The sequence below is a fragment of the Staurois parvus genome, unplaced genomic scaffold (assembly GCF_062004578.1).
Source record: "Staurois parvus isolate SC_StPar_1 unplaced genomic scaffold, SC_StPar_1.0 ptg000607l, whole genome shotgun sequence".
Classification (NCBI taxonomy): domain Eukaryota; kingdom Metazoa; phylum Chordata; class Amphibia; order Anura; family Ranidae; genus Staurois; species Staurois parvus.
The window spans coordinates 3,479,708-3,507,116 of NW_028318403.1; the positions used below are offsets into that span (position 1 = coordinate 3,479,708).

A 27,409-nucleotide genomic window follows, 5' to 3' on the forward strand; every position below is an offset into this window, starting at 1 on the left:
AGAAAATAGCCTAGTAGCTTTTGTTTTTGCCCCTATTTGCATAGAACAAATGTACATGCAGCGTCACAAGACAAAATGTTCTGTGATTTTTGTTTATAAATGGTGTAGAATTTTTTGAAAGAACAGATATTGAGAATTACATCCACTGTATAGATATTAAGTTGTACTGTGTTGTATTTATATAGAAAGAACAAAAAACAAGTGGATTTAGCTTGCATTTGAAATCAGTTTAAGTTCTCATGCACACTGGATGTTTTTACAGCTGCTGTTTTTAGCTTTTGGTGTATTTTTTCTACAGCTAGTAATCTCCCCAGCATGTTATCCTATGTGTCCATACACACATAGGCTGTAATCAGCATTTTTTGGCAGGGGCGTTTTTTGGCTGGAAGAAAAACACAAAACTAGTGGTTTTCAAGAGGAGTTTTTTAGCTGTACAAATGCTCTAACGCTGAAAAACGCGGTAAAACGCAGCAAACCGGCCTTTTTGGACTTTTATTTTACAAAAAAAACAGAATTAGTGGGTTTCTAGAAGAGTTTTTAGCTGTAAAAACACTCTAACGCTGACAAACACATTAAAACGAGGCAAAATGCGCTAAAACGCGGCATTGCAACACATCTAGTGGAGACCAAAGGAGACATGCAGGGTCTAAAAGAAAGAGAACCTGTCACCTAAAAATCATCTCATAGAAGACATAGGGATGAAAAAAGAAGGTTAAGTAAAAAAATGTTTTTATTGCAAAAAAATAAAGTTACACCCAAGCATATAACATCCCCCTGAAAAAAATTGAGCCCCACCCCCACATATACACACGTACGAACATAAATGCACACGTGAAAACGACAATTGAGATACCCATGTTACATATCGCCGTGCACGCTAGAGGGCAATAATTCTAGCACAAGACATCCTCCGTAACACTAAACTGATGTCCTAGAGGGGGCTTTTGAAGCGTCACCTATAGAAAATACAAGGTACTGAAGTTTATCGCCATTTTGTAGGCGCACACAAATTTAAGGTTTTGCATGTTGAGTATCTATTTACTATGTGCAACCTCATCTTTTATATTTTACCAAAAAGTTGGGCAATTTATTGCGTTTGTTTGCCCTAAGATTCACTTTAGTGTGTTTTTTACAGAAATGTAGATGTTTTTTACTGAAACCTTTAATCTGATATCCTAACCTAATATCACGTGACATAAAAAAAAATGGGACTTTATTCTCTAGGGTGTCTGCTTTCCAAAAATATATATAATGTTTAGGGAGTTTGTGTAATCTTCAGGCCTGAAATAATTTTTTATACATGTGAGCAAAAAATTACAAAACACAGCCCTGGCAGCAAAAGGGTTAAAGAGAGAAAAACAGTGAACAGTATCATACTTTTTTCTGTTGCAATAATCATAGCTACTTTTCCTTAAGTTTGTCTTTGTTGCAGAATTTTAGTAGAAGTTGATATCATTCTTGGCCTCATCATGATACACACCTTTGTAGAAACTTGGACGATCGTTTTTCTTATAGCGTGTACTAAGCTTAAGACAAACAGGTTCCTGCATCCACCCATGAGAGGTGGATGGAAGGATTCTCCTGGGACTCTGTACTGTCAGAATACACTGATCGGCTGCAGCCGGCTGATCAACAAAAGTTATGCAACAAACCTCATAAATAAAAATATATATTTTAAAAGTGAAAAAATAATATATATATATATATATATATATTAAAATTATCAAAGTGTTGAATAAATAAATATGAATTGATGAATAAAAAAGTGTTTTAAAATAAATGGTGTCCAATAAAATTTAATTTTCCAATCCAATATTGTGTCCACTCTGTGATTATAATCAGAATAAAAAAAATCGCTTTTAAAAACGTATATATTATTTATATATTATAAATATATAATCCCCTCATGTTTTGCATTGTATTGGTATTGTTCTGTCACATGTTCTGTCCCCCTTTGTAATGTACAGCGCTGAGCAAACTATTGGCGCTTTATAAATACTGTATAATAATAATAATAATAATAATATATATTATTTTATCACTTTTAAAATATATATTTTTATTTATGAATTTTGGTCTTGGATCACATATTATACGGATAATATTATTATCATCATTTGAGCACTATTGCGCTTTATATATTATAGTTCACTTAATTAATTTATTTAGTGGAGCGCGACACATATCAAATGCATTTTCACTAGTTTATTCACACAGGTATATGAGTATGTGTAACAGTGTCAGCAAACCACAACAATTATATTAATTATAATAATTATAATTTATTATTTTCTAAGATTTATACTGTATGCACATGATTTATTCACCATAGTAGCTCGTAAGCACTATTATATTTATTATGCAACAAACCTGTTCAGCAGAAGCCGATCTAATAACTGACTTCTATAAACAGATAGGGCCACACATGGATCAAAATCTAGCTTCCTGCTGAACCAGTCAAATTTTGATCCATCTGTGGGCAGCTAAATGCAGTTGTAAACCTCAGACATGGAATGTGAACACAGCATATCCCTCTATAATGTGTACTTGTCTCAATCCAGAAACTTAAGTGTCATTTCTGTCTGCTGCCTCATTCCTCTGCTGTCAGCAATGGTGACAGGGGAGGGTTCTCCAGCAGATTGACAGCATCAGCTGTGTTCCTGCAAGCTGTGTGAAGAGGGTGTGTGATTGGTTCCTTCCAATCAGCTCCCAGAGCTCTTCTCACTGAGTGTAACTTAGCTCCCCGCCCCCTGATTTTCAGAGCTGAGAGATCCTGTGAACATTCTGCACTTTGAATGGATGCAGGGGACAGATGGCTGCAGATAAACAGGTACAACTTATGTAGGAGGATTTGTTTCATTTCTGTGTATCACCTGAAATCAAAATTGACAGTCTGTGTGAAAAGATCCTGAAGCATTCTTTCATTGTACATCCAATGACTATGACCCACCTGGTAAATAAGAGAGTGCAGTGATCCATTTGGCATCCATTGTGTTACAATACCCAATGTGTTTGGTGTTCGATAAATCCCCACTATTGGTGTCACATGTTCTGATTTTATCTTGCTGATATACTCGATATGGTTGAGGACCGCTTGTCGGGACCTAAAAGGGAGAGAGTGTATTTTTAAGATCATATGGTATATATTAGTGAATGTGCACTGATACAGTGAATGTAGACTGATTCACACAAGCTGCTTCCTATGGGGGTGCGTCTGCAGGTTCACACTGAGAAGAGGAGCTAAGAAGTGGAATAGCCAGGAGCGCCAGCAGGGAACCCCAGAAGGGGAAGTTTGGGGCAGTTCTGTGTAGTATCATTACACAGAGCAGGTAGGTATAACATGTTTGTTATTCCTCCCCGATGGGTAGCCTTTGTCCTCATGCACACTGGACATTTTTACAGCGGCTGTTTTTGGCTTTTGACACTTTTTTCTATAGTCAGTAACCCCTCAGCATGTTATCCTATGTGTCCATGCACACCTAGACTTAAATCAATGTTTTTTGGGTGGAAAAAAATCCCAGGACTAGTGGGTTTCTAGAGTGTTTTAGTTGCAAAAATGCTCTAACACTGAAAACCGCTGAAAAACATAACAAAACACTGCAAACCGGCGCTTTTGGACATTTTTTGACCAAAAATAAAAATTTTTTTTGGTCAAAAAAAGCTAAAAAATCATAAATGCGGCAAAATGCGGGTTTTGATGGCTTCAGCTCTGTTCCTGTGATCTAAGTGGAGGGGGAGTGTCTCTTTCCTCCAATCAGCTCTCAGAGCCCTCACTGAGCTCTGCAGGGTCTAACTTCAGCTCTCCGCCCACTTTTTTCTGAACTCCCAGACTAGCCTTAAAAATTCAGCACTTTGAACAGATGTAGAGAAGAGAAGACTATAGATAAACAGGTAGAACTCATGTAGGAGGATATGTTTCATATCTGTGTGTCATCTGGGGCCAGTCACTTCCCTGGGTACATGTGAGGGTTTACAACCACTTCAGTGTTGATTTCACATGACCACAGCTCCCTGACTATAGTTTAGACCAGGGGCGGACAGACAACTCATGGGGCCCCCGGGCAATATGGGATCATGGGGCCCCTGTCTCCTAGCCCAAACTCAAAAAAGCCTATAAAAAAGGTACCAGGGGCATCTCATGGTGCCCCCTACTGACCCCGGGCCCTCGAGCGGTGCCCGAGTTTCCAAATGGTCAGTCCGCCCCTGGTTTAGACATTAGCAAGTGAAGTTCCACAGTGTCCAGTGTCCCCACTAAGGCACCTTAAGCCCCCTCCACACTATTTTTTATTATGGTAAAGTTGAACAATGCTTTGTAGCTCCTTGCAGTGCATGTATTAACACCATCGACAATATAAATGGGCCCTAAATGAAACCCCGGGGGGGGGGGGGGGGGGGAGGGAATACTGGACAAAAAACATGTTGATAGTGAATACAAAAAGATAAATAACTGGATTTGGCTCATTGCCTATAGTTAAACCACATTCATACAGTGTGTGCAGTACATTTGTTTTGTCTATTATCTGGCAGCTCCTCTATATAAGTTAAGACCTTGTGTGAGCTCTAGTTGACATAAGGTTAGGTTCATCTGAGCTTCACTTACCCAGAGGCCAGTACATAAATCCAAAGAGCATAACAATGATATCTTTGCATTTTAGTCAAAATGTAGGGTCAGCATCTAGACTGCGATGTTGAAGTTCATAATTGACACATTCATGTAAGTCCAGATTTTTGTGCAGTTCTTGGCTGTGTTCACAAACGTCTGACACAGATCAGCCCCTGCTGCAGCTTCTCACCTTGTTACTGGCTACAGTCTTATGACATTACAGTCCAATCATTGAAAAAGGAGACTGAGGAAGCAAAACAATTACTTTATCTTTGTCTAAGCAAAGTCAATGGCCTGGTGCAAAAGGCCTGCTTTTCCATTGGCCCTGCATGCTGAGGAATTAACCACATATCGGGATCATCGGACAGTGGAGGTAAGCATCAGCTGCTGGGTGAGCAGACATAAGGTAAGTAATTTAATATATTCATTATTTCCTTGATGAAATGTGGTAAAATTGTGGGTCAACTACCTGGTTTTACCACCCCTTTGCCTCCCATGTGAACTCAGCCATAACGACTGCACTTTTATGGTAAATTCTAGAACACTGTTATTGAAATATAGCTCACATGCAGCTCTGTTTAAAGCGGAGTTCCACTTACGCTGTCAAAAAATAAAAGTCAGCAGCTACAAAAACTGTAGCTGCTGACTTTTAACAAACACTTACCTGTCCCTCAGTTCCGTGGTGTTTCCCCTGCAGCCCGTTTCACCGGCCGTCCTGTATTCCAGGAGGCCGGCATCTTCAGTGTGGGCACCCGGCTGTGATAGCTTGCGGCTTCACTGCCGGGTACCCACTGCGTATGCGTGAGAAGCGCTGCGCTTCATGAATAGTCCTGTAGTCTTCTGGGACCTGTCACATGTCCCAAAAGACTACAGGGAGGGAGGGAGGGAGGGAGGACACCTTCCATTTCCGATCGCCTAGGTGATCGGATCGGAAGTGGGAGCGGGTACCTGTCAAATTCAGGTACCCGCTCCCCCCTGCCCCCCAAAGGTGCCAATCCTTAATGGGGAGCAGTCCTTAAAGCAGAACTTCCCCTTTTGGGTGGAGCTCCGCTTTAAGTTTCCCCAGTTCTGATTTGAGTGCACTGTAATAGATGTTGCAGATGTGTGTAAGAGAAGACGCGTATTAAATGCTTTGGTGTGCTGCAGTGCCTTTCTTGTGTATAAAAATATGCTGTGCTGATTCATATACCAAAAAATCCATTAACATAAAATACCAAATTCACATAAAACAGAACTGGGCTAACTATAGACATGTTTGTAATTTTAATCCAACATCATCGCATAACAGTCCTTCATATAAATATCCAGGAACAAAACTATGACACAATTCACCAGTCATGATCAAATCCACATAGATCAGATTGTGTAATAGCAGACATCTCTACCAAAAAACATTTAGGCACACGCACACCTTATGAACTGGCCTACATTAGGTCTTATCGCACCATTAATTAAATCAGGCAGACTCCATAAACCCTGCTGGAGTCTCCCAGGGCTCAAGCAATCCTCCTCTGAACTCTCACTCGGTGAATCAAGCAATCGTTCTCAGTTCAGGTGATAAAGCTTGGATCAGTGTTCAAAAAGATACAAAAACCGACATAATGCTCACTCTGGCTGCATGGAAACCTCTCTCTCTGAGTGCTACCAAGCCATGTCCTATGGGTTTTGTTATTATGTCATCATCAGGTACATCAAAATGACAACACGAAGAGGGAGTGGCTTGATGTGAGAGAGGTTTTTTTTATTGCAACCAGAGTGAGCACTATGTCAGTATTTGTTTTATTTTTGTTTACTTTTGAGCGCTGATCCATGCTTTATCACATGAAGTGAGAGGTTTGCTGGAGTTACTAAGAGAGAGTTCTGGGGAGGATTGCTTGAGCCCTAGATGAGTCCAGCTTGGAATACAATTGATTTGATTAAAGATTCACAAAGACCTTCATGAGGGCCAATCCATAAGGTAAGCGTGTACCCAAAAGGGTTTTGGTAGAAGTATCAGCTATTACACAATTTTAACTACGTGGACTTGATCGCGGTTGATGGATTGTAGGACAGTTTTATTCATGGACATTTATATGAAGGACTGTTATGCGATGATGTTGGATTATAATTACACACATGTCTATAGTTAGCACAATTTGGTATTTGATGTTAATGGTTTTTTGGTATATGAATCAGTGCAGTATATTTTTATACATGTATGTTGAGTGATTTTTAACTTTCATGCTTGCAGCTTTAGTTTAGCTCACTAATGGTGTGCAGAGTCACATTTTTCACTTATTGCCTTTCATTCTGAATGGCACCCCCAAAAAGATTTCCCAATGCATGGTAACACACTACCGTGCAGTTGCAGTGGGCTGCAATAAAAAAAAATGGAGCCTACACAATTGTCAATACGGAATGGTGCATTGGGCAGCTTATTTAAATGATTAGGCTGCCTAAATGCTTCACAAATGAGCAGGCTGGTGTGGATGGTCCCAAATGCAGTAAGCCATTAAGTGTTTGCAGTATTATCAATTACACATAATACCAGCAATGCTGGTTTTTACCATAGATCAGCTTACCTGTCGTTAAGTCCAGACAAAGACAAAAGTTTTATGAGGACATCGATATGTGTGGGTCCATAGGTGGATTTATAGACCTTTTCTGTGCTTGTATCCACTACAGAGTAGCTCTTCAGGTCATCTTGTTTTATCTGGGGCAGAGACATTTCTGACAGCTGGGGTCCAGTCCACATCCAGCAGAGGACACTATGGAGTACACAATGGCAGATCTATCTACTACATGATCCCTGAAGTTCTCCTTGTAGGTAGAAGACGGAAGCCAAGAGCCTAAAAAATGAAAAAAAATCTCAATATTTCTAAGCAGGACAATCACACCTTATAACATCATTCTCCAGAAATGTTCAACACTTCTTGTTCTGGCCATTCCCATAAATGTGTTGAAAGTCATCCCAACACACTAATGGCTTGTCCACACTTGTTTTATCTCTGAAAAATTATCCTAATTCGGATCAGAGAATTTGACAAGTGGTAAGGATGCGTTGCATTGCTGTTAATCCCATGGGCACGTGTACACCCCATGTGTACATTCGTGGCTGCTGCCCAAAGGGGTAATGGTTGGGGGGGGCAGTAAAAGTCAATATTAGAACAATCTGTTTTTCCACTCAAAATACTGGGCCAAGGATGTTTGATCCAAAATGTCTTATAAGACTATGTATTCAACCAAATGGAATGCTTATGTAGTGCTTACTCCCGAAGGGGCCACTGAGAATATACCCTGGTCTCCCATAGTAGGCTGCAAGAGGCTGCAAGTCACACAAGCTCAGTCCCACACACATCGACAATTTGGTCTTCGGGATGTCTTTTTAGTATTTATTGCCAAAGAACTTTAGCAAGAGAGTGATCAGTAGCAACTGTAGGAGGACAAACTTTTCTCTAATCTTCAAATAGCAACTTTTCTGGATGTATTGGGGAATGGCCAGTGTACCTAGGCCCCTACAGCAGCAATCCGTAAAACCACAGATATCAGTCCCCAGCAGGTCTTTACTCACAGTGTCCCAGAAGCTTCCTGCCACCCAGCATCCACAGGTAGATCTTAAGTAAGGGAGATCCTTCTCTAGACCCAGTACTTCAGTGCAGTGCTCCCCAGCAAGTGAAATCCTCTGGCAATCTTATCCAGGCCCTCAGCCCGGTAGCTGCTGAAGCCTGCACTGCAGTTTCCTGTGTCTCTAGCTAATTCCCAGGTGCAACAGCCCCCAAGGAGAACTGAAATCTACCTATGAAGGCAAAAGAACCATCTGCTCAGGCCTCCCATATATTTATCACCTCCCCAGCCACCTTCTGGACATCATCTTCCTGGGATTGGCTGGGACATGACAAATATTAAACTAATCATTTGAATCTCCCTGCCCTAGGCTCTGGAAGCTTTTGTCAGAAGCATGTGGGAGAAATCAAACTCACAGCTGAGGAAGCTCTGAACAGACCTACATAATTAATTGCTACAATGGAACCAAAAACTAAATTTACTTAGCAACCTATCTAAAAGAGGGTGCTACATTTAAAACAGAACTTCAGTCAAAAATACCTAGAGGAAATGAGTAGCCCAATGAGAATAAAAAAAACTAAACCGGGTTTTGCTGCAATATTCACCTTTAATCCAAAGATTTTCCCCACAATACGTCTTTTCTGCTACTGGATGTCCTGTGTCTGATAGCCAGCATCATTCAATCCACTTCCTCTAAACCCAGGTCATCTTGGGCCTGCCCCAGCCTATGACTGAACAGTGAAGAGAGAAGCAGCACAGTGATGAGTTCATTTCTCTGTCACTTTGCTTTCTCTTTATGTCAGCATGTAATCAGGTGTTTCCAAAGGGTTAACGTTTTTTTTTCTGCACTGACTCATGCATCTGGGTCCAGCTGGCGGTTTTGCAATTAAAACTGTTACAATGTTTATGTGTACTGTGTTCTTGGGTTAACCTGCTAAGTAGATGGATATGAGAGGAATAAGTTAATGTTGCTGGCCAACTTTTCCTGCCAAAATTCTGAAATCCACCACCCCCTGCAGGTCATCCCATATACATAGGGGTTCTTCTGTGCCCCCAGAGGGCTTCTGCTAAATTACAGCAAAGATGTAAACTGTTATTCTGCTGGAATACCCTCCTCAAGGAAGGGGGCAGTTGGGGTTCCTGGAAGGACTGGGAACCTGAGGACTTTATGGACAGCTATAGACTTATTGCCTTTATGGATTACTGCCAGTAATAGACTCTATAGGGAATTCTTGCTACCTCTCTGGATTATTTGTCTTGATGGACTCTTGCCCCTAAAGGACTGCGGGCCTGCTGCTACTCAGGTATGATTACCCAAATGACCCTTAGGGACAGGGGCGGTCTGACCATTTGGAAACTCGGGCACTGCCCGAGGGCCCGGGGTCAGTAGGGGGCCCCATGAGATGCCCCTGGTACCTTTTTCATAGGCTTTTTTAAATTAGGCAAGGACACACGGGCCCCATGATCCCCTATTGCCCGGGGGCCCCATGAGTTGTCAGTCCGCCCCTGCTTAGGGAACCTCTATACAGGACTGTATGTGAAGCTGTTACAAGAACTTTTTCTGTATGTTTTACACTACCTCAGTAGAGATCGTTTGTTGTTCCTTTAAAAGCCTGGTCTGAATCCTGCCAAAAGGGTACAATGCATGGCTTATCTAAAGAACAGGTATTATATTAGGAGTCTGTAGGTTAGAGTAGATAGCAGGGGTGGACTGACCGTTTGGAAACTCGGGCATTGCCCGAGGGCCCGGGGTCAGTAGGGGGCCCCATGAGATGCCCCTGGTACCTTTTTCATAGGCTTTTTTGAGTTTGGGCAAGGACACAGGGGCCCCATGATTCTATTGCCCGGGGGCCCCATGAGTTGTCAGTCCGCCCCTGGTAGATAGAGTACATTTTAGTCCAACATTTAGTTTGCTGTCTAGTGTAGGCTATAGTGCCATTGCTAGGGATAACCATGTATGTATCATTGCTAAACAGCCAACCAGTCAGGGAATAGGTGACTTGCCCTAGGGTGACAATTATTCTGGTAGTGAAGGGATGTTATGCCTGGGCCCTTCACTAGCAGCTGGTTCTGGATCTGTGGCACAGTGTAGTTAGGGACCTAGACTGGAGGTCACAGGAGAGAGAAAAATGTAGAGGGGCCCCTGGGAGAGAACAAGCATGTAGTGGTGAGTGACGTGCATTCCATGTATCCAGTAGCAACAGTTGGACCATCACTGGGAGTGAGTTGACAGGAATTGCTGGGTTGGTGGATGCCAGTACAGGATCTGCGGTACTGGTCCCTAAATGCTACACACTTGGGAGTAGTGTTTCCTAACTGTAGTGGTGTCTACAGTGCTTAGTGTTGGCAGTATAACAAGTTAGCCATGGGTTACTAGTGGGTTAACTGTGTTAGTTGTTGCTCTCTTCTAAGTCTGGAGTTATGCCTTAATGCTGATTCCACATGACCACAAACTCCTGCCTAGTGTTTAGACAAGTAACCAGTGTAGTTCTCAGTGTCCCCGCTAGGGTGCCTTAAGCCCCACCCACAAGCATACTTCTGGTCAGCACATGAACTGACTGGCTATACAATGGAATTAACTCTTTCTAGAGGAGTCACATTTTGTTAACAGTTCAACCAGGGGCTGAAGGAAAGAAAGTTGCTTGAATTCCTCATCAACACAGCCAGTGTTCATGGTGGAATCCCTCCAGTTTCCCCACTGTTAAAATACAATGATCACTGATGGTGGCTGTAGTCACCGGCAGTAATCACATGAAAAAAAACTGACAGGCTGGTGAGTATAACCAGCCTGCCCATAGATGATATGAAATCTGGCTGGTTATTGCTGAACCAGCCAATTTTCATTCCGTCTATGGCCAGCTATACGTAGGTAGATTTTCTATTGTGACACACTGCTCACCTAGAAGCCCTAAGGTGCATATATAGTGGCTAAATGGTTAGCACTTCTGCCTGGCAGTACTAGGGTTGTTGGTTCAAATCCAGGCACCACTTGCCTGGAGTTTGTATGTTCTCCCTGTGCCTGCATGGATTTGCTCCCACACTCCAAAGACATGCTGGTAGGTTAATAGAACCCTGTCTTACCCTAAGTTCACACCTAAGCATTTTCTGTAGCTTATTGCAGAAACACAGTACAGTCCATTTAACATAATTTCCTATGGGACATGTTCACATCTGCGTGTTTTCACCCGGTGCGTTTTTTTGGAAAGGGTCAGGGACTTTTTTGAATGCAAAAAGTTGCATTTTTGGTTCTATAGACTTTAATCGAAATGCTGCAGAAAGCATGTAGTGTGTTTTTGTTGCGTTTTTGCCATGTTTTTGATGTGTTTTCCATTTTAAATCTGCCTAGCAACAAGAGAAAAAAAACACGTGAAAAGCGCAAAACGCAATGCAGAAACGGCTCAAACGCAAACTGCCTGTGTGAACCTAGCCTAAATTGTCCCTAGTATGTGTATATATGAATGTAAGTTAGGGACCTTAGATTGCACACCCCTTGAGGGTTAGCGACTGATGTGAATGTACAATATATATGTAAAACGCTACGTTTTATTGACGGCGCTATATAAGTACCTGGAATAAATAATAATACTAGGTGAATATAAAATGTAATGCACCTGATATGCATCTGAACCACTCCAACTATTGCTGTCTGTGTCACCATTATGGAAATCCCCACCTCTCAGTTCCTGATCAAACAGTACAAGAAGTCTGGAAATCTCCCTAATGGGGACAGGCAGCAATAAAAAAGCCCAGCAGAGGTTCCCCTATTCTGTCCAATATTTAAAAAAAAGTTATGTTTTGAAAGTGGATATGTGAGTGTAAGAGGCGTATCTTTATGTACACACAGATACTGCAATGACAAGATCGTGGTTATAAAGAGATGTATTGACATACAGTGCAGAATAATATGAAAAGGTAATTTCCAGACTTATTTGAAAAATTTTTTAGGTTTGAATGTTGGAGGTTCTCGTGATAGCAATATGAGCCTTGTGAAACCCTTGTGTCCTGCTGACAGCATAACGCCTCCTAGGTTTGTTTATACTGCCTGTTCTTATTGTTACTACAACAGAAGTGTCACCTACACACCAGTGCAAGGCTCCATATACACAGGACACTTCTGAATGATCGAAACTGACTGCTGGAAAACGTAGGTTAAAAAACGGCTGTTTAGCTGCATTTGCATACCGCGTTTATGAACGTTTGTGTTTAGAAGCGTTTTTTAAAGATAACCTCAGGAGACCTTCCAAAATGCCCAGAATGCACTGAAAAACAGTAATAAATTAACTATTTCAGACATTTTGAGAGAAATAGAGAGAGCAGAAACAGAGAGAGCAGTATGTGTTGAGATTAGCTGTCTTTTTTTTGTGGTGTTTGGATGTGTTCCAGCTCATTTCTGTGTAGAAATTATTGCAGCAGTGTCTAACATATTTTCTTTTATGCAAAACCTCAAAGTATGGTGTACCAGGTCCATTTGAGTATCTGGAAAATGCATTGCATGCATTTTTCATGATGAAAAAAGGCTCTGGACAGCATCTGGAAATGGAAGAGTTAAAAAAAGTTGCAAACGCTTATAAACGCGGTTAGCCGCATTTACAAGTGTTTGGCGTTTGAAACGCTGATAAAATCTACTCCTGAACACAAGTTTGTTGTGTTAAAAAAAAACAACTGTAAACCCAACTGCCTGTAAACGACATAGTGTACATGGCCACATAGGAAAACATTAGGGAGAGTTCAGGGGCTGCTGAAAAAAAATGCAGAAAAGCTCCTAAACGTGAGTTTATCAGCTGCAGTGTACATGGAGCCTAATACATGAATCTGAGCGAGTCAGCTTTATGTTACTACTTAAGGATCAGGCTTTTTCTGCCACTTTTTGTTCACATGTAACAATCAGGTTTTTTTTTTTCCACAAAATTACTTATAACCCCCAAACATTATATTTTTTACCCACTTGCCCTCCAGAGGATTTACCCCCCTTCCTGACCAGGCCATTTTTTTTGCGATACAGCGCTTACTTTAACTGGGAATTCCGTGGTCATGCAACACTGTACATAAATTAACTTTATGTCATTTTTTTCCCCCACAGATAGAGCTTTCTTTCTGTGGTATTTGATTATCTTCTGCATTTTTATTTTTTGAAGTATAAACAAAAAAGGAACAATTTTGAGAATAAAAAAACAATATTGTTGACTTTTTGCTATAAAACATATCCAATAAAAAAATGATAAAACTCATATTTTTAATACATTTTGTCACCATTGTAGAGGCTTCCATCTTCACCCGTCCTGCTTCCGGGTTCACGAGCTACGGCATTCTGACAGGCCAGACCACGATGACGTCGCTCCTGCACATGCGCGTGTGAGTCCCGGGCCATGGCACACTGATCTGAAGAAACGGCATGGGTATGCTGTTCCTTCAGAGCGCATGCGCTGGATTAAATGACGAGAGAATATCTCCTGAACAGTCGCGTTTAGGAGATATTCATTTTACCTACAAGTGAGCTTTATGACAAGCTTTCCTGTAGGTAAAATTAAAAAAACAGAATTTACAACCACTTTAAGTGAAATCACTTTCTAAGCTGGCCCTAAATGAATCATTTCAATCCATCTGTGGGCAGGCTGGCTGTACTGAAGTCGATCCCTCAATGAGGAGGTTAAAGTGGAGCTTCACCCACCCGCTTTAAGGACTGCTCCCCTGCCCCCCATTAAGGATTGGCACCTTTGGGGAGTGGGGGGAAAGCGGGTACCCCAATTTGACAGGTACCCGCTCCCACTTCCGGTCCGATCGCCTAGGTGTCCTTCCTCCCTGTAGTCTTTTGGGACACGTGACAGGTCCCAGAAGACTACAGGGCCATTCACGAAGTGCAGCACTACTCGAGCATGCGCAGTGGGTACCCAGCTGTGAAGCCGCAAGCAGTCACAGCCGGGTGCCCACACTGAAGATGCCGGCCTCCTGGAATACAGGACGGCCGGTGAAACGAGCTGCGGGGGACACACTGCGGGACCGAGGGACAGGTAAGTGGCCGTTTTTTAAAAGTCAGCAGCTACAGTGTTTGTAGCTACTGACTTTTATTTTTTGACTGGCTGAGTGGAACTCCGCTTTAATATACAGGTCACTGAAGAGAAAGTCAGTGCATGGCAGAGGAGGGGGGGGGGGGTGAAAGGGTTAAACAAAGTTACTTGAATCAGTTGCTTCCTCTGACCTCTGCTTTTATCTGGAACTAATAGATGACTCATTGATTCATTGGTTCCTCTTTCCTCCCCTTCTTCTGTTATAGGACTACACTATTTACAACATTTTGGTTGAAATGACTGGCAAAAGGATCTTTTTAAAGGGTGAGCCCTCATGCACACGGGACGTTTTTACAGCGGCTGTTTTTGGCTATTGACGTTTTTTCTACAGCCAGTAAACCCCCCAGCATGTTATCCTATGTGTCCATGCACACAGCCTGAAATCAACGTTTTTCGGCTAGGATGTTTTTTGGCTGGAAAAAAACCCCAGGACTTGTGGGTTTCTAGAGGAGATTTTTAGCTGTAGAAACGCTCTAACGCTGAAAAACTTTGCAAAACGTGGTAAAATGCCGCAAACTGGCGTTTATGGACTTTTTTTAACCAACAACACTTTTTTTTGGTCAAAAAAAGCTAAAAAATGCAAATGTGTAAAAAAGCTGGAAAACGTGGAAAACGCTGCTAAACACTAATGCAAAAATGCTAAAAAAGCTGAAAAACTCACGTTTTTAACATGACTTTACACAGCTAACGTTACCAGCGTTATCAAAACGTCCCGTGTGCATGAGGAATAAAGGGTAATTTCTCAGCAAAAGTGGAATTACATTTTAATGCTGGGTTCACACCCGAGTGTAGCAGGAACTTGCATTTTTTTGCGAATTTTGGGGCATTTTTGCTCGTCATACCCTAAGTGTGATAAATACCCCAAAGATATTCCAAAACCTTTTTTGGAGCAGAGCGTTTTTTTCATCGCCCATTTTGGCATGTTTGTAGAGCTTTTACCTCGTGGCAAAACGCACTAAAAATGCACCCTTGCTACACCACACTTGGGGTGTCATTAACAATTAATGGCACCACAAGCACAATGCGTACTTGCATCACATTTACAAAATGCACATTTTCTGTTCACGCATTATAGAAAGTGTGAATGAAGCCTAAGTGAAGCTTTTCCCTGTCCATTCATAGTGACCCCCCTAGTTCCCCTTAAGTGGAGTACCAGCTTCAACCTAACTAGCCTTAAACCTGCCCCCCCCCCTGACCTGTGTAAGAAATTTGTGTATACTTACCTATTTTCAGTCTGCTCCAATCTAGTCATGTGATCCGGCTCCCCTGTGTCAGCCAGCAGCAGCTGCAGGGAAGAAGAGGGAGCACCAACAATGGATGGCCTATAGGAGCCTATGAGTGGGGTCGTTCCCAGGCATTGCCAGTCATTTTCAAACATTCTCTCTAGAGATGAGCGAAGAAATGAAAAATTCGATTCGACTGATTCGGCGAATTCGTGGACAATATTCGATTCGAGTCGAATAAATTCGCTGTGAATTTAACTTAAAAAAGGGTGTTTCTAGGCTTCAGAGAGACTTAATATTAGTGCAGAACACTGTACCTTTAATTTAAATGCCCTTGGAGTCTGCTGGGGAAGAGAAATAATACTGTCTGTCAGTATGACATGCAGATGAGTGCCGTCGATCTTAGAATCACCGCACACTTCACTCATTTGGCCAGTCACGGGGCCAAAACCAGTGTTTGGAGCCACAGTGTGGCGGTGGAGGCAGCAGCAATGGGAGGACATACAGCAACCTATGACAAAATGGAAACCAGCAGGAGCGTGAGGAGACCTGAAAGTGGCACATGGCAGAGTGGGAGCAATGGGAGGCGGTACAGGGACCCAGGTCACACTGTGGGCCCAGCAGCAGCGTGACCAGGCGGTACGGGGGCCCATGGCCGATATGGGGCTTGGTGGCACCTATGGAAGGCCTGTAATCTGCCAGCAACCTATGACAAAATGGACAACCGCAGGAGTGTGAGGAGATTTCAAAGTGGCACATGGCAGAGTGGAAGCAATGGGAGGCCGTACAGGGACCCAGGTCACACTGTGGGACCAGCATCAGCGTGAACAGGCGGTACGGGGGCCCATGGCCGATTTGACCTCATTCATCCCATAGTCCTGCCGACTCACGAATAGCGTGGCCTCCTCAAAGGGCCTGAGCAAGCGCAGGTGTCACACATGAGCTGACAATGGCTGACATCTAAGTTACACAGGGAGTACCTTTATCCGCTTTTAACATCAGGAAATCTGTGATGGCCTTTAGCTGTTCGTAAAGGCGGTCTAACATATGTAGGGTTGAATTACACCTTGTTGCAACGTCACAGCATGAGGAGTCGGTACGGGGGCCCATGGCAGATTACATGTCTGGCAGCAGCAATGGGAGGCCCGTAATCTGCCAGCACCCTATGTCAAAAAATTTAACACACCAGCAGTGTGAAGAGACCTGAAAGTGGCACATGGCAGCAGAGTGTGGCGATGGAGACAGCAGCAATGGGAGGCCGTACAGGGACCCATGAGAGACTCTGGACTTGGCAGCAGCATGAGGAGGCGGTATATAGGGGCCCATGGCAGATTAGGGGCCTGGCAGCAGCTATGTGAGGCCCGTAATCTGCCTGCACCCTATGTCAAAAAATTAAACACACCAGCAGTGTGAAGAGACCTGAAAGTGGCACATGGCAGAGTGTGGCGATGGAGACAGCAGCAATGGGAGGCCGTACAGGGACCCATGACAGACTCTAGACTTGGCAGCAGCATGAGGAGGCGGTATATAGGGGCCCATGGCAGATTAGGGGCCTGGCAGCAGCTATGTGAGGCCCGTAATCTGCCTGCACCCTATGTCAAAAAATTTAACACACCAGCAGTGTGAAGAGACCTGAAAGTGGCACATGGCAGCAGAGTGTGGCGATGGAGACAGCAGCAATGGGAGGCCGTACAGGGACCCATGAGAGACTCTGGACTTGGCAGCAGCATGAGGAGGCGGTATATAGGGGCCCATGGCAGATTAGGGGCCTGGCAGCAGCTATGTGAGGCCCGTAATCTGCCTGCACCCTATGTCAAAAAATTAAACACACCAGCAGTGTGAAGAGACCTGAAAGTGGCACATGGCAGCAGAGTGTGGCGATGGAGACAGCAGCAATGGGAGGCCGTACAGGGACCCATGAGAGACTCTAGACTTGGCAGCAGCATGAGGAGGCGGTATATAGGGGCCCATGGCAGATTAGGGGCCTGGCAGCAGCTATGTGAGGCCCGTAATCTGCCTGCACCCTATGTCAAAAAATTAAACACACCAGCAGTGTGAAGAGACCTGAAAGTGGCACATGGCAGAGTGTGGCGATGGAGACAGCAGCAATGGGAGGCCGTACAGGGACCCATGACAGACTCTAGACTTGGCAGCAGCATGAGGAGGCGGTATATAGGGGCCCATGGCAGATTAGGGGCCTGGCAGCAGCTATGTGAGGCCCGTAATCTGCCTGCACCCTATGTCAAAAAATTTAACACACCAGCAGTGTGAAGAGACCTGAAAGTGGCACATGGCAGCAGAGTGTGGCGATGGAGACAGCAGCAATGGGAGGCCGTACAGGGACCCATGAGAGACTCTGGACTTGGCAGCAGCATGAGGAGGCGGTATATAGGGGCCCATGGCAGATTAGGGGCCTGGCAGCAGCTATGTGAGGCCCGTAATCTGCCTGCACCCTATGTCAAAAAATTAAACACACCAGCAGTGTGAAGAGACCTGAAAGTGGCACATGGCAGAGTGTGGCGATGGAGACAGCAGCAATGGGAGGCCGTACAGGGACCCATGAGAGACTCTAGACTTGGCAGCAGCATGAGGAGGCGGTATATAGGGGCCCATGGCAGATTAGGGGCCTGGCAGCAGCTATGTGAGGCCCGTAATCTGCCTGCACCCTATGTCAAAAAATTTAACACACCAGCAGTGTGAAGAGACCTGAAAGTGGCACATGGCAGCAGAGTGTGGCGATGGAGACAGCAGCAATGGGAGGCCGTACAGGGACCCATGAGAGACTCTGGACTTGGCAGCAGCATGAGGAGGCGGTATATAGGGGCCCATGGCAGATTAGGGGCCTGGCAGCAGCTATGTGAGGCCCGTAATCTGCCTGCACCCTATGTCAAAAAATTAAACACACCAGCAGTGTGAAGAGACCTGAAAGTGGCACATGGCAGCAGAGTGTGGCGATGGAGACAGCAGCAATGGGAGGCCGTACAGGGACCCATGAGAGACTCTAGACTTGGCAGCAGCATGAGGAGGCGGTATATAGGGGCCCATGGCAGATTAGGGGCCTGGCAGCAGCTATGTGAGGCCCGTAATCTGCCTGCACCCTATGTCAAAAAATTTAACACACCAGCAGTGTGAAGAGACCTGAAAGTGGCACATGGCAGCAGAGTGTGGCGATGGAGACAGCAGCAATGGGAGGCCGTACAGGGACCCATGAGAGACTCTGGACTTGGCAGCAGCATGAGGAGGCGGTATATAGGGGCCCATGGCAGATTAGGGGCCTGGCAGCAGCTATGTGAGGCCCGTAATCTGCCTGCACCCTATGTCAAAAAATTTAACACACCAGCAGTGTGAAGAGACCTGAAAGTGGCACATGGCAGAGTGTGGCGATGGAGACAGCAGCAATGGGAGGCCGTACAGGGACCCATGACAGACTCTAGACTTGGCAGCAGCATGAGGAGGCGGTATATAGGGGCCCATGGCAGATTAGGGGCCTGGCAGCAGCTATGTGAGGCCCGTAATCTGCCTGCACCCTATGTCAAAAAATTAAACACACCAGCAGTGTGAAGAGACCTGAAAGTGGCACATGGCAGAGTGTGGCGATGGAGACAGCAGCAATGGGAGGCCGTACAGGGACCCATGACAGACTCTAGACTTGGCAGCAGCATGAGGAGGCGGTATATAGGGGCCCATGGCAGATTAGGGGCCTGGCAGCAGCTATGTGAGGCCCGTAATCTGCCTGCACCCTATGTCAAAAAATTTAACACACCAGCAGTGTGAAGAGACCTGAAAGTGGCACATGGCAGCAGAGTGTGGCGATGGAGACAGCAGCAATGGGAGGCCGTACAGGGACCCATGAGAGACTCTGGACTTGGCAGCAGCATGAGGAGGCGGTATATAGGGGCCCATGGCAGATTAGGGGCCTGGCAGCAGCTATGTGAGGCCCGTAATCTGCCTGCACCCTATGTCAAAAAATTAAACACACCAGCAGTGTGAAGAGACCTGAAAGTGGCACATGGCAGAGTGTGGCGATGGAGACAGCAGCAATGGGAGGCCGTACAGGGACCCATGAGAGACTCTAGACTTGGCAGCAGCATGAGGAGGCGGTATATAGGGGCCCATGGCAGATTAGGGGCCTGGCAGCAGCTATGTGAGGCCCGTAATCTGCCTGCACCCTATGTCAAAAAATTTAACACACCAGCAGTGTGAAGAGACCTGAAAGTGGCACATGGCAGCAGAGTGTGGCGATGGAGACAGCAGCAATGGGAGGCCGTACAGGGACCCATGAGAGACTCTGGACTTGGCAGCAGCATGAGGAGGCGGTATATAGGGGCCCATGGCAGATTAGGGGCCTGGCAGCAGCTATGTGAGGCCCGTAATCTGCCTGCACCCTATGTCAAAAAATTAAACACACCAGCAGTGTGAAGAGACCTGAAAGTGGCACATGGCAGCAGAGTGTGGCGATGGAGACAGCAGCAATGGGAGGCCGTACAGGGACCCATGAGAGACTCTAGACTTGGCAGCAGCATGAGGAGGCGGTATATAGGGGCCCATGGCAGATTAGGGGCCTGGCAGCAGCTATGTGAGGCCCGTAATCTGCCTGCACCCTATGTCAAAAAATTTAACACACCAGCAGTGTGAAGAGACCTGAAAGTGGCACATGGCAGCAGAGTGTGGCGATGGAGACAGCAGCAATGGGAGGCCGTACAGGGACCCATGAGAGACTCTGGACTTGGCAGCAGCATGAGGAGGCGGTATATAGGGGCCCATGGCAGATTAGGGGCCTGGCAGCAGCTATGTGAGGCCCGTAATCTGCCTGCACCCTATGTCAAAAAATTTAACACACCAGCAGTGTGAAGAGACCTGAAAGTGGCACATGGCAGCAGAGTGTGGCGATGGAGACAGCAGCAATGGGAGGCCGTACAGGGACCCATGAGAGACTCTGGACTTGGCAGCAGCATGAGGAGGCGGTATATAGGGGCCCATGGCAGATTAGGGGCCTGGCAGCAGCTATGTGAGGCCCGTAATCTGCCTGCACCCTATGTCAAAAAATTTAACACACCAGCAGTGTGAAGAGACCTGAAAGTGGCACATGGCAGCAGAGTGTGGCGATGGAGACAGCAGCAATGGGAGGCCGTACAGGGACCCATGAGAGACTCTGGACTTGGCAGCAGCATGAGGAGGCGGTATATAGGGGCCCATGGCAGATTAGGGGCCTGGCAGCAGCTATGTGAGGCCCGTAATCTGCCTGCACCCTATGTCAAAAAATTAAACACACCAGCAGTGTGAAGAGACCTGAAAGTGGCACATGGCAGAGTGTGGCGATGGAGACAGCAGCAATGGGAGGCCGTACAGGGACCCATGAGAGACTCTAGACTTGGCAGCAGCATGAGGAGGCGGTATATAGGGGCCCATGGCAGATTAGGGGCCTGGCAGCAGCTATGTGAGGCCCGTAATCTGCCTGCACCCTATGTCAAAAAATTTAACACACCAGCAGTGTGAAGAGACCTGAAAGTGGCACATGGCAGCAGAGTGTGGCGATGGAGACAGCAGCAATGGGAGGCCGTACAGGGACCCATGAGAGACTCTGGACTTGGCAGCAGCATGAGGAGGCGGTATATAGGGGCCCATGGCAGATTAGGGGCCTGGCAGCAGCTATGTGAGGCCCGTAATCTGCCTGCACCCTATGTCAAAAAATTTAACACACCAGCAGTGTGAAGAGACCTGAAAGTGGCACATGGCAGCAGAGTGTGGCGATGGAGACAGCAGCAATGGGAGGCCGTACAGGGACCCATGAGAGACTCTGGACTTGGCAGCAGCATGAGGAGGCGGTATATAGGGGCCCATGGCAGATTAGGGGCCTGGCAGCAGCTATGTGAGGCCCGTAATCTGCCTGCACCCTATGTCAAAAAATTTAACACACCAGCAGTGTGAAGAGACCTGAAAGTGGCACATGGCAGCAGAGTGTGGCGATGGAGACAGCAGCAATGGGAGGCCGTACAGGGACCCATGAGAGACTCTGGACTTGGCAGCAGCATGAGGAGGCGGTATATAGGGGCCCATGGCAGATTAGGGGCCTGGCAGCAGCTATGTGAGGCCCGTAATCTGCCTGCACCCTATGTCAAAAAATTAAACACACCAGCAGTGTGAAGAGACCTGAAAGTGGCACATGGCAGCAGAGTGTGGCGATGGAGACAGCAGCAATGGGAGGCCGTACAGGGACCCATGAGAGACTCTAGACTTGGCAGCAGCATGAGGAGGCGGTATATAGGGGCCCATGGCAGATTAGGGGCCTGGCAGCAGCTATGTGAGGCCCGTAATCTGCCTGCACCCTATGTCAAAAAATTTAACACACCAGCAGTGTGAAGAGACCTGAAAGTGGCACATGGCAGCAGAGTGTGGCGATGGAGACAGCAGCAATGGGAGGCCGTACAGGGACCCATGAGAGACTCTGGACTTGGCAGCAGCATGAGGAGGCGGTATATAGGGGCCCATGGCAGATTAGGGGCCTGGCAGCAGCTATGTGAGGCCCGTAATCTGCCTGCACCCTATGTCAAAAAATTTAACACACCAGCAGTGTGAAGAGACCTGAAAGTGGCACATGGCAGCAGAGTGTGGCGATGGAGACAGCAGCAATGGGAGGCCGTACAGGGACCCATGAGAGACTCTGGACTTGGCAGCAGCATGAGGAGGCGGTATATAGGGGCCCATGGCAGATTAGGGGCCTGGCAGCAGCTATGTGAGGCCCGTAATCTGCCTGCACCCTATGTCAAAAAATTTAACACACCAGCAGTGTGAAGAGACCTGAAAGTGGCACATGGCAGCAGAGTGTGGCGATGGAGACAGCAGCAATGGGAGGCCGTACAGGGACCCATGAGAGACTCTGGACTTGGCAGCAGCATGAGGAGGCGGTATATAGGGGCCCATGGCAGATTAGGGGCCTGGCAGCAGCTATGTGAGGCCCGTAATCTGCCTGCACCCTATGTCAAAAAATTAAACACACCAGCAGTGTGAAGAGACCTGAAAGTGGCACATGGCAGAGTGTGGCGATGGAGACAGCAGCAATGGGAGGCCGTACAGGGACCCATGAGAGACTCTAGACTTGGCAGCAGCATGAAGAGGCGGTATATAGGGGCCCATGGCAGATTAGGGGCCTGGCAGCAGCTATGTGAGGCCCGTAATCTGCCTGCACCCTATGTCAAAAAATTTAACACACCAGCAGTGTGAAGAGACCTGAAAGTGGCACATGGCAGCAGAGTGTGGCGATGGAGACAGCAGCAATGGGAGGCCGTACAGGGACCCATGAGAGACTCTGGACTTGGCAGCAGCATGAGGAGGCGGTATATAGGGGCCCATGGCAGATTAGGGGCCTGGCAGCAGCTATGTGAGGCCCGTAATCTGCCTGCACCCTATGTCAAAAAATTAAACACACCAGCAGTGTGAAGAGACCTGAAAGTGGCACATGGCAGCAGAGTGTGGCGATGGAGACAGCAGCAATGGGAGGCCGTACAGGGACCCATGAGAGACTCTAGACTTGGCAGCAGCATGAGGAGGCGGTATATAGGGGCCCATGGCAGATTAGGGGCCTGGCAGCAGCTATGTGAGGCCCGTAATCTGCCTGCACCCTATGTCAAAAAATTTAACACACCAGCAGTGTGAAGAGACCTGAAAGTGGCACATGGCAGCAGAGTGTGGCGATGGAGACAGCAGCAATGGGAGGCCGTACAGGGACCCATGAGAGACTCTGGACTTGGCAGCAGCATGAGGAGGCGGTATATAGGGGCCCATGGCAGATTAGGGGCCTGGCAGCAGCTACGTGAGGCCCGTAATCTGCCTGCACCCTATGTCAAAAAATTTAACACACCAGCAGTGTGAAGAGACCTGAAAGTGGCACATGGCAGCAGAGTGTGGCGATGGAGACAGCAGCAATGGGAGGCCGTACAGGGACCCATGAGAGACTCTGGACTTGGCAGCAGCATGAGGAGGTGGTATATAGGGGCCCATGGCAGATTAGGGGCCTGGCAGCAGCTATGTGAGGCCCGTAATCTGCCTGCACCCTATGTCAAAAAATTTAACACACCAGCAGTGTGAAGAGACCTGAAAGTGGCACATGGCAGCAGAGTGTGGCGATGGAGACAGCAGCAATGGGAGGCCGTACAGGGACCCATGACAGACTCTAGACTTGGCAGCAGCATGAGGAGGCGGTATATAGGGGCCCATGGCAGATTAGGGGCCTGGCAGCAGCTATGTGAGGCCCGTAATCTGCCTGCACCCTATGTCAAAAAATTAAACACACCAGCAGTGTGAAGAGACCTGAAAGTGGCACATGGCAGAGTGTGGCGATGGAGACAGCAGCAATGGGAGGCCGTACAGGGACCCATGACAGACTCTAGACTTGGCAGCAGCATGAGGAGGCGGTATATAGGGGCCCATGGCAGATTAGGGGCCTGGCAGCAGCTATGTGAGGCCCGTAATCTGCCTGCACCCTATGTCAAAAAATTTAACACACCAGCAGTGTGAAGAGACCTGAAAGTGGCACATGGCAGCAGAGTGTGGCGATGGAGACAGCAGCAATGGGAGGCCGTACAGGGACCCATGAGAGACTCTGGACCTAGCAGCAGCATGAGGAGGCGGTATATAGGGGCCTATGGCAGATTAGGGGCCTGGCAGCAGCTATAGGAGGCCCGTAATCTGCCAGCACCCTATGTCAAAAAATTAAACACACCAGCAGTGTGAAGAGACCTGAAAGTGGCACATGGCAGCAGAGTGTGGCGATGGAGACAGCAGCAATGGGAGGCCGTACAGGGACCCATGAGAGACTCTGGACTTGGCAGCAGCATGAGGAGGCGGTATATAGGGGCCCATGGCAGATTAGGGGCCTGGCAGCAGCTATGTGAGGCCCGTAATCTGCCTGCACCCTATGTCAAAAAATTTAACACACCAGCAGTGTGAGGAGACCTGAAAGTGGCACATGTTTGAGGCATGATTCATGGCGGATTTAGTCAGTTGTGTCAGGAACTGGTGGTTTGAAATCCAGACTAATCCACGCCTGATTCATTTTCACAAACGTGAGTCTCTCCACACTTTGGGTGGACAGTCGTGTCCTCCGCGGAGTTACAATACCTCCTGCCGCACTAAACACGCGCTCCGATGCCACGCTACTGGCCGGGCATGACAGCCTTTCAAGGGCAAATTCAGCTAGTTGGGGCCAAAGGTCAAGTTTCGTTGCCCAGTAGTCAAGGGGATTGTCTACCTCGGTTGGCAGGGTGCTGTCCAAGTAGGCCCAAGCCTGTTGTTTGAGCTCCTGCTCCAGGTCCACCTGATGCTGCTGCTGCTGCTGCGGCTGGTTAGTAGTTTCCTCACTGCGCTGGTGAAGAAAGCTACTCATCATCGACTGCAGACTGAGGCAGCCACTGCTGGTGGAGCTGCCACTGCTCCTACCACCCCACCCCTCCCCTGCTGCCATGCCAGCGGAACGCGAGCGCACAGGGCCCACAGTGTCTGAGGATGGACGTTGGCGCACAAAGGCAGAGACCAACTGACTACATAGGTGGTTTTTATAGTACGTAATTTTGGCCTCCCTCTCAGCAGGTGTGAAAAAGGCCACCATTTTGGACCGGTAGCGAGGGTCCAACAAGGTGGACAGCCAAAAGTCATCCCTCTGTCTGATGGTTATTATTCGGCTGTCGCTACGCAAGCAACCGAGCATGCTATGGGCCATTTGTGCCAAGGAATGCGAGGGACTCCCTGCCTCCATCTCCACAGCATACTGCCACGGTGCGTCTGGGTCCTCTGTCTCCTCCTCCTCCTCCTCTACCAGATGCTCCTGCTCCTCCACTCCTGTCCGCTGAGTGGAAAAACCACCCATTTCACTCAATAATTCCTGAGCACAAATGTCCTCCTCTACCTCCTCCTCTTCTTCCTGTCCTGCCCCCACAGGGGTCATGTGGCGTTGAGATCTGTGCGCCACGTCTACCGCACCCTGACCAGCCATTGTTAACAGCATTTGTTCCAGGACGTGCAACAGAGGAATGACGTCGTTCATCCCATAGTCCTGCCGACTCACGAATAGCGTGGCCTCCTCAAAGGGCCTGAGCAAGCGGCAGGTGTCACGCATGAGCTGCCAATGGCTGACATCTAAGTTACACAGGGGAGTACCTTTATCCGCTTGTAACATCAGGAAATCGGTGATGGCCTTTCGCTGCTCGTAAAGGCGGTCTAACATGTGTAGGGTTGAATTCCACCTTGTTGCAACGTCGCAGATCAGGCGATGCTGTGGAATTCCGTTCTGCCGCTGCAGCTCAATGAGGGTGTTCTTTGCGGTGTAGGAATGGCTGAAATGCATGCACAGTTTACGTGACATTTTAAGGATGTCTTGCAGTGGGATGGTGGATTTTAGGAACCGCTTGACAACCAGATTGAACACGTGAGCCATGCATGGCGCATGGCACAACCTTCCTTGACGCAGAGCAGACACCATGTTCTTTCCGTTGTCAGTCAACATGGTTCCGATTTTTAGTTTGCGCGGAGACAGCCATCTGTCGATTTCTCTGTTCATTACACTCAGCAGTTCCTCCCCTGTGTGACTACGTTCGCCAAGGCATACCAGGTGCAGCACAGCGTGACACCGTTGCGCCCTGCACATGTGATATGCCGGTCGGGTAATGGGACTTGGCACGGGGGTGGCGGCTGAGGACACGGCGGAAAAAGAGGTGGTAGAGGCGGACATGCTTGCTGGACCAAGGACGTGCAAACGTGGAGGCAAAAGCGTCGTGACCTGTCCAAGTTGCTGGTGCGGCTGTGCCGGCACCACGTTCACCCAGTGGGCCGTAAATGACATGTACTGTCCCTGACCGTAGTTACAGCTCCACACGTCGGCGCTGCCGTGCACTTTGGCAGAGACCGACATGCTCAAAGACTGGCCCACCATCTCTTCTACATGTGAATGCAGGGCTGGCACTGCCTTTTGGGCAAAGAAATGACGGCTTGGCACTCTCCACCGCGGCGCGGCACAAGCCATCATTTCTCGGAAAGGTGCTGAGTCCACCAGTTGGAAAGGGAGGGACTGCAGCACCAGCAACTTGGACAGGAGGACGTTCAGCTTTTGCACCGTCGGGTGCGTGCTCGCAAACTGTTGTCTCTTGGATACGGATTCCAAGAAAGACTGTTGACGGAATCCGAGAAGAGGAGTAGCAGGAGAAGGAGCATCTGAACGAGCGGAAGATGCCAATGAGCGACAACTCCCCTCAGCAGAGGTGTTGGAGCCTTGACTGGCTGATAGAGGGCGATTGACGACGTCGGGTGACGGAGCAAGTAACGGAGCGGGTGATGGAGCGGGGGCTGGGGCAGGCAGAACCGCCGTATGTTTATCACGGTTTTCCCAGGCCACCGAATGGTGACGCTGCATATGCTGACGCAACGCTGTAGTCCCAACATGGGCCCCCTGGCCACGCTTGCATTTCTGGCCACATAGTCGACATACGGCTACGTTTACTTCCTCGGGCGGCTTGAGGAAAAATTGCCACACCACCGAGTAGGAAACTTTGCCCCCGCTACTCTTCACTGGCTGACTGCTACTTCCTCCGTGCGCACCGGCACCACTACTGGCCGTGGTGGTAGGCTGCAGTGGAGCTGGTGCTCTACTCCGTGGACGTTTGGCTCCACTGACACTGATGCGACCCTGCTGCTGTCTCCTGGGCAACCCACCGACTGTTTTGCTCGCTGCCAAGCTGCCACCCTCTTCTCCTGATGATGCGGAAGAAATTGCCTGATGACGACGAGGCTGCCAAGTGCGATCAACCTCCTCATCATCAAGTAGGGTCTCCGCCTCACTACTAGCCCCCTCGGCTGCGTCTGGGTCAGGAGACAGACCTGTCTCTAGACCGGCTACCGAGCCACTCTCCTCGCCAGTACTTGTTCGCTTGGCTGCTGAAAAGGCCGATGTCTCCCCCCGTTCCTGACCGCCCTCTGTTAGCTCTTCC

General features: G+C 47.6%; 1 protein-coding gene across 3 annotated transcripts in view; it reads right to left on the reverse strand.

The window, feature by feature from the left end:
• LOC149449712 (receptor-interacting serine/threonine-protein kinase 2-like) overlaps positions 1-27,409 on the reverse strand; it is a 123,589-nt gene that overhangs the window by 70,568 nt on the left and 25,612 nt on the right. For all 3 annotated transcript variants that reach the window (XR_016315376.1, XM_089692876.1, XM_089692875.1), the window contains exons 2-3: positions 7,165-7,431; positions 2,951-3,104 (exon numbers count right to left, since the gene is read on the reverse strand). Coding sequence is in view for 2 of the 3 variants with exons in the window: in XM_089692876.1 (XP_089549002.1) it covers positions 2,951-3,104; positions 7,165-7,337 (327 nt within the window). In the remaining variant the exon portion in view is untranslated. The remainder of the gene's footprint in view (positions 1-2,950; positions 3,105-7,164; positions 7,432-27,409) is intronic.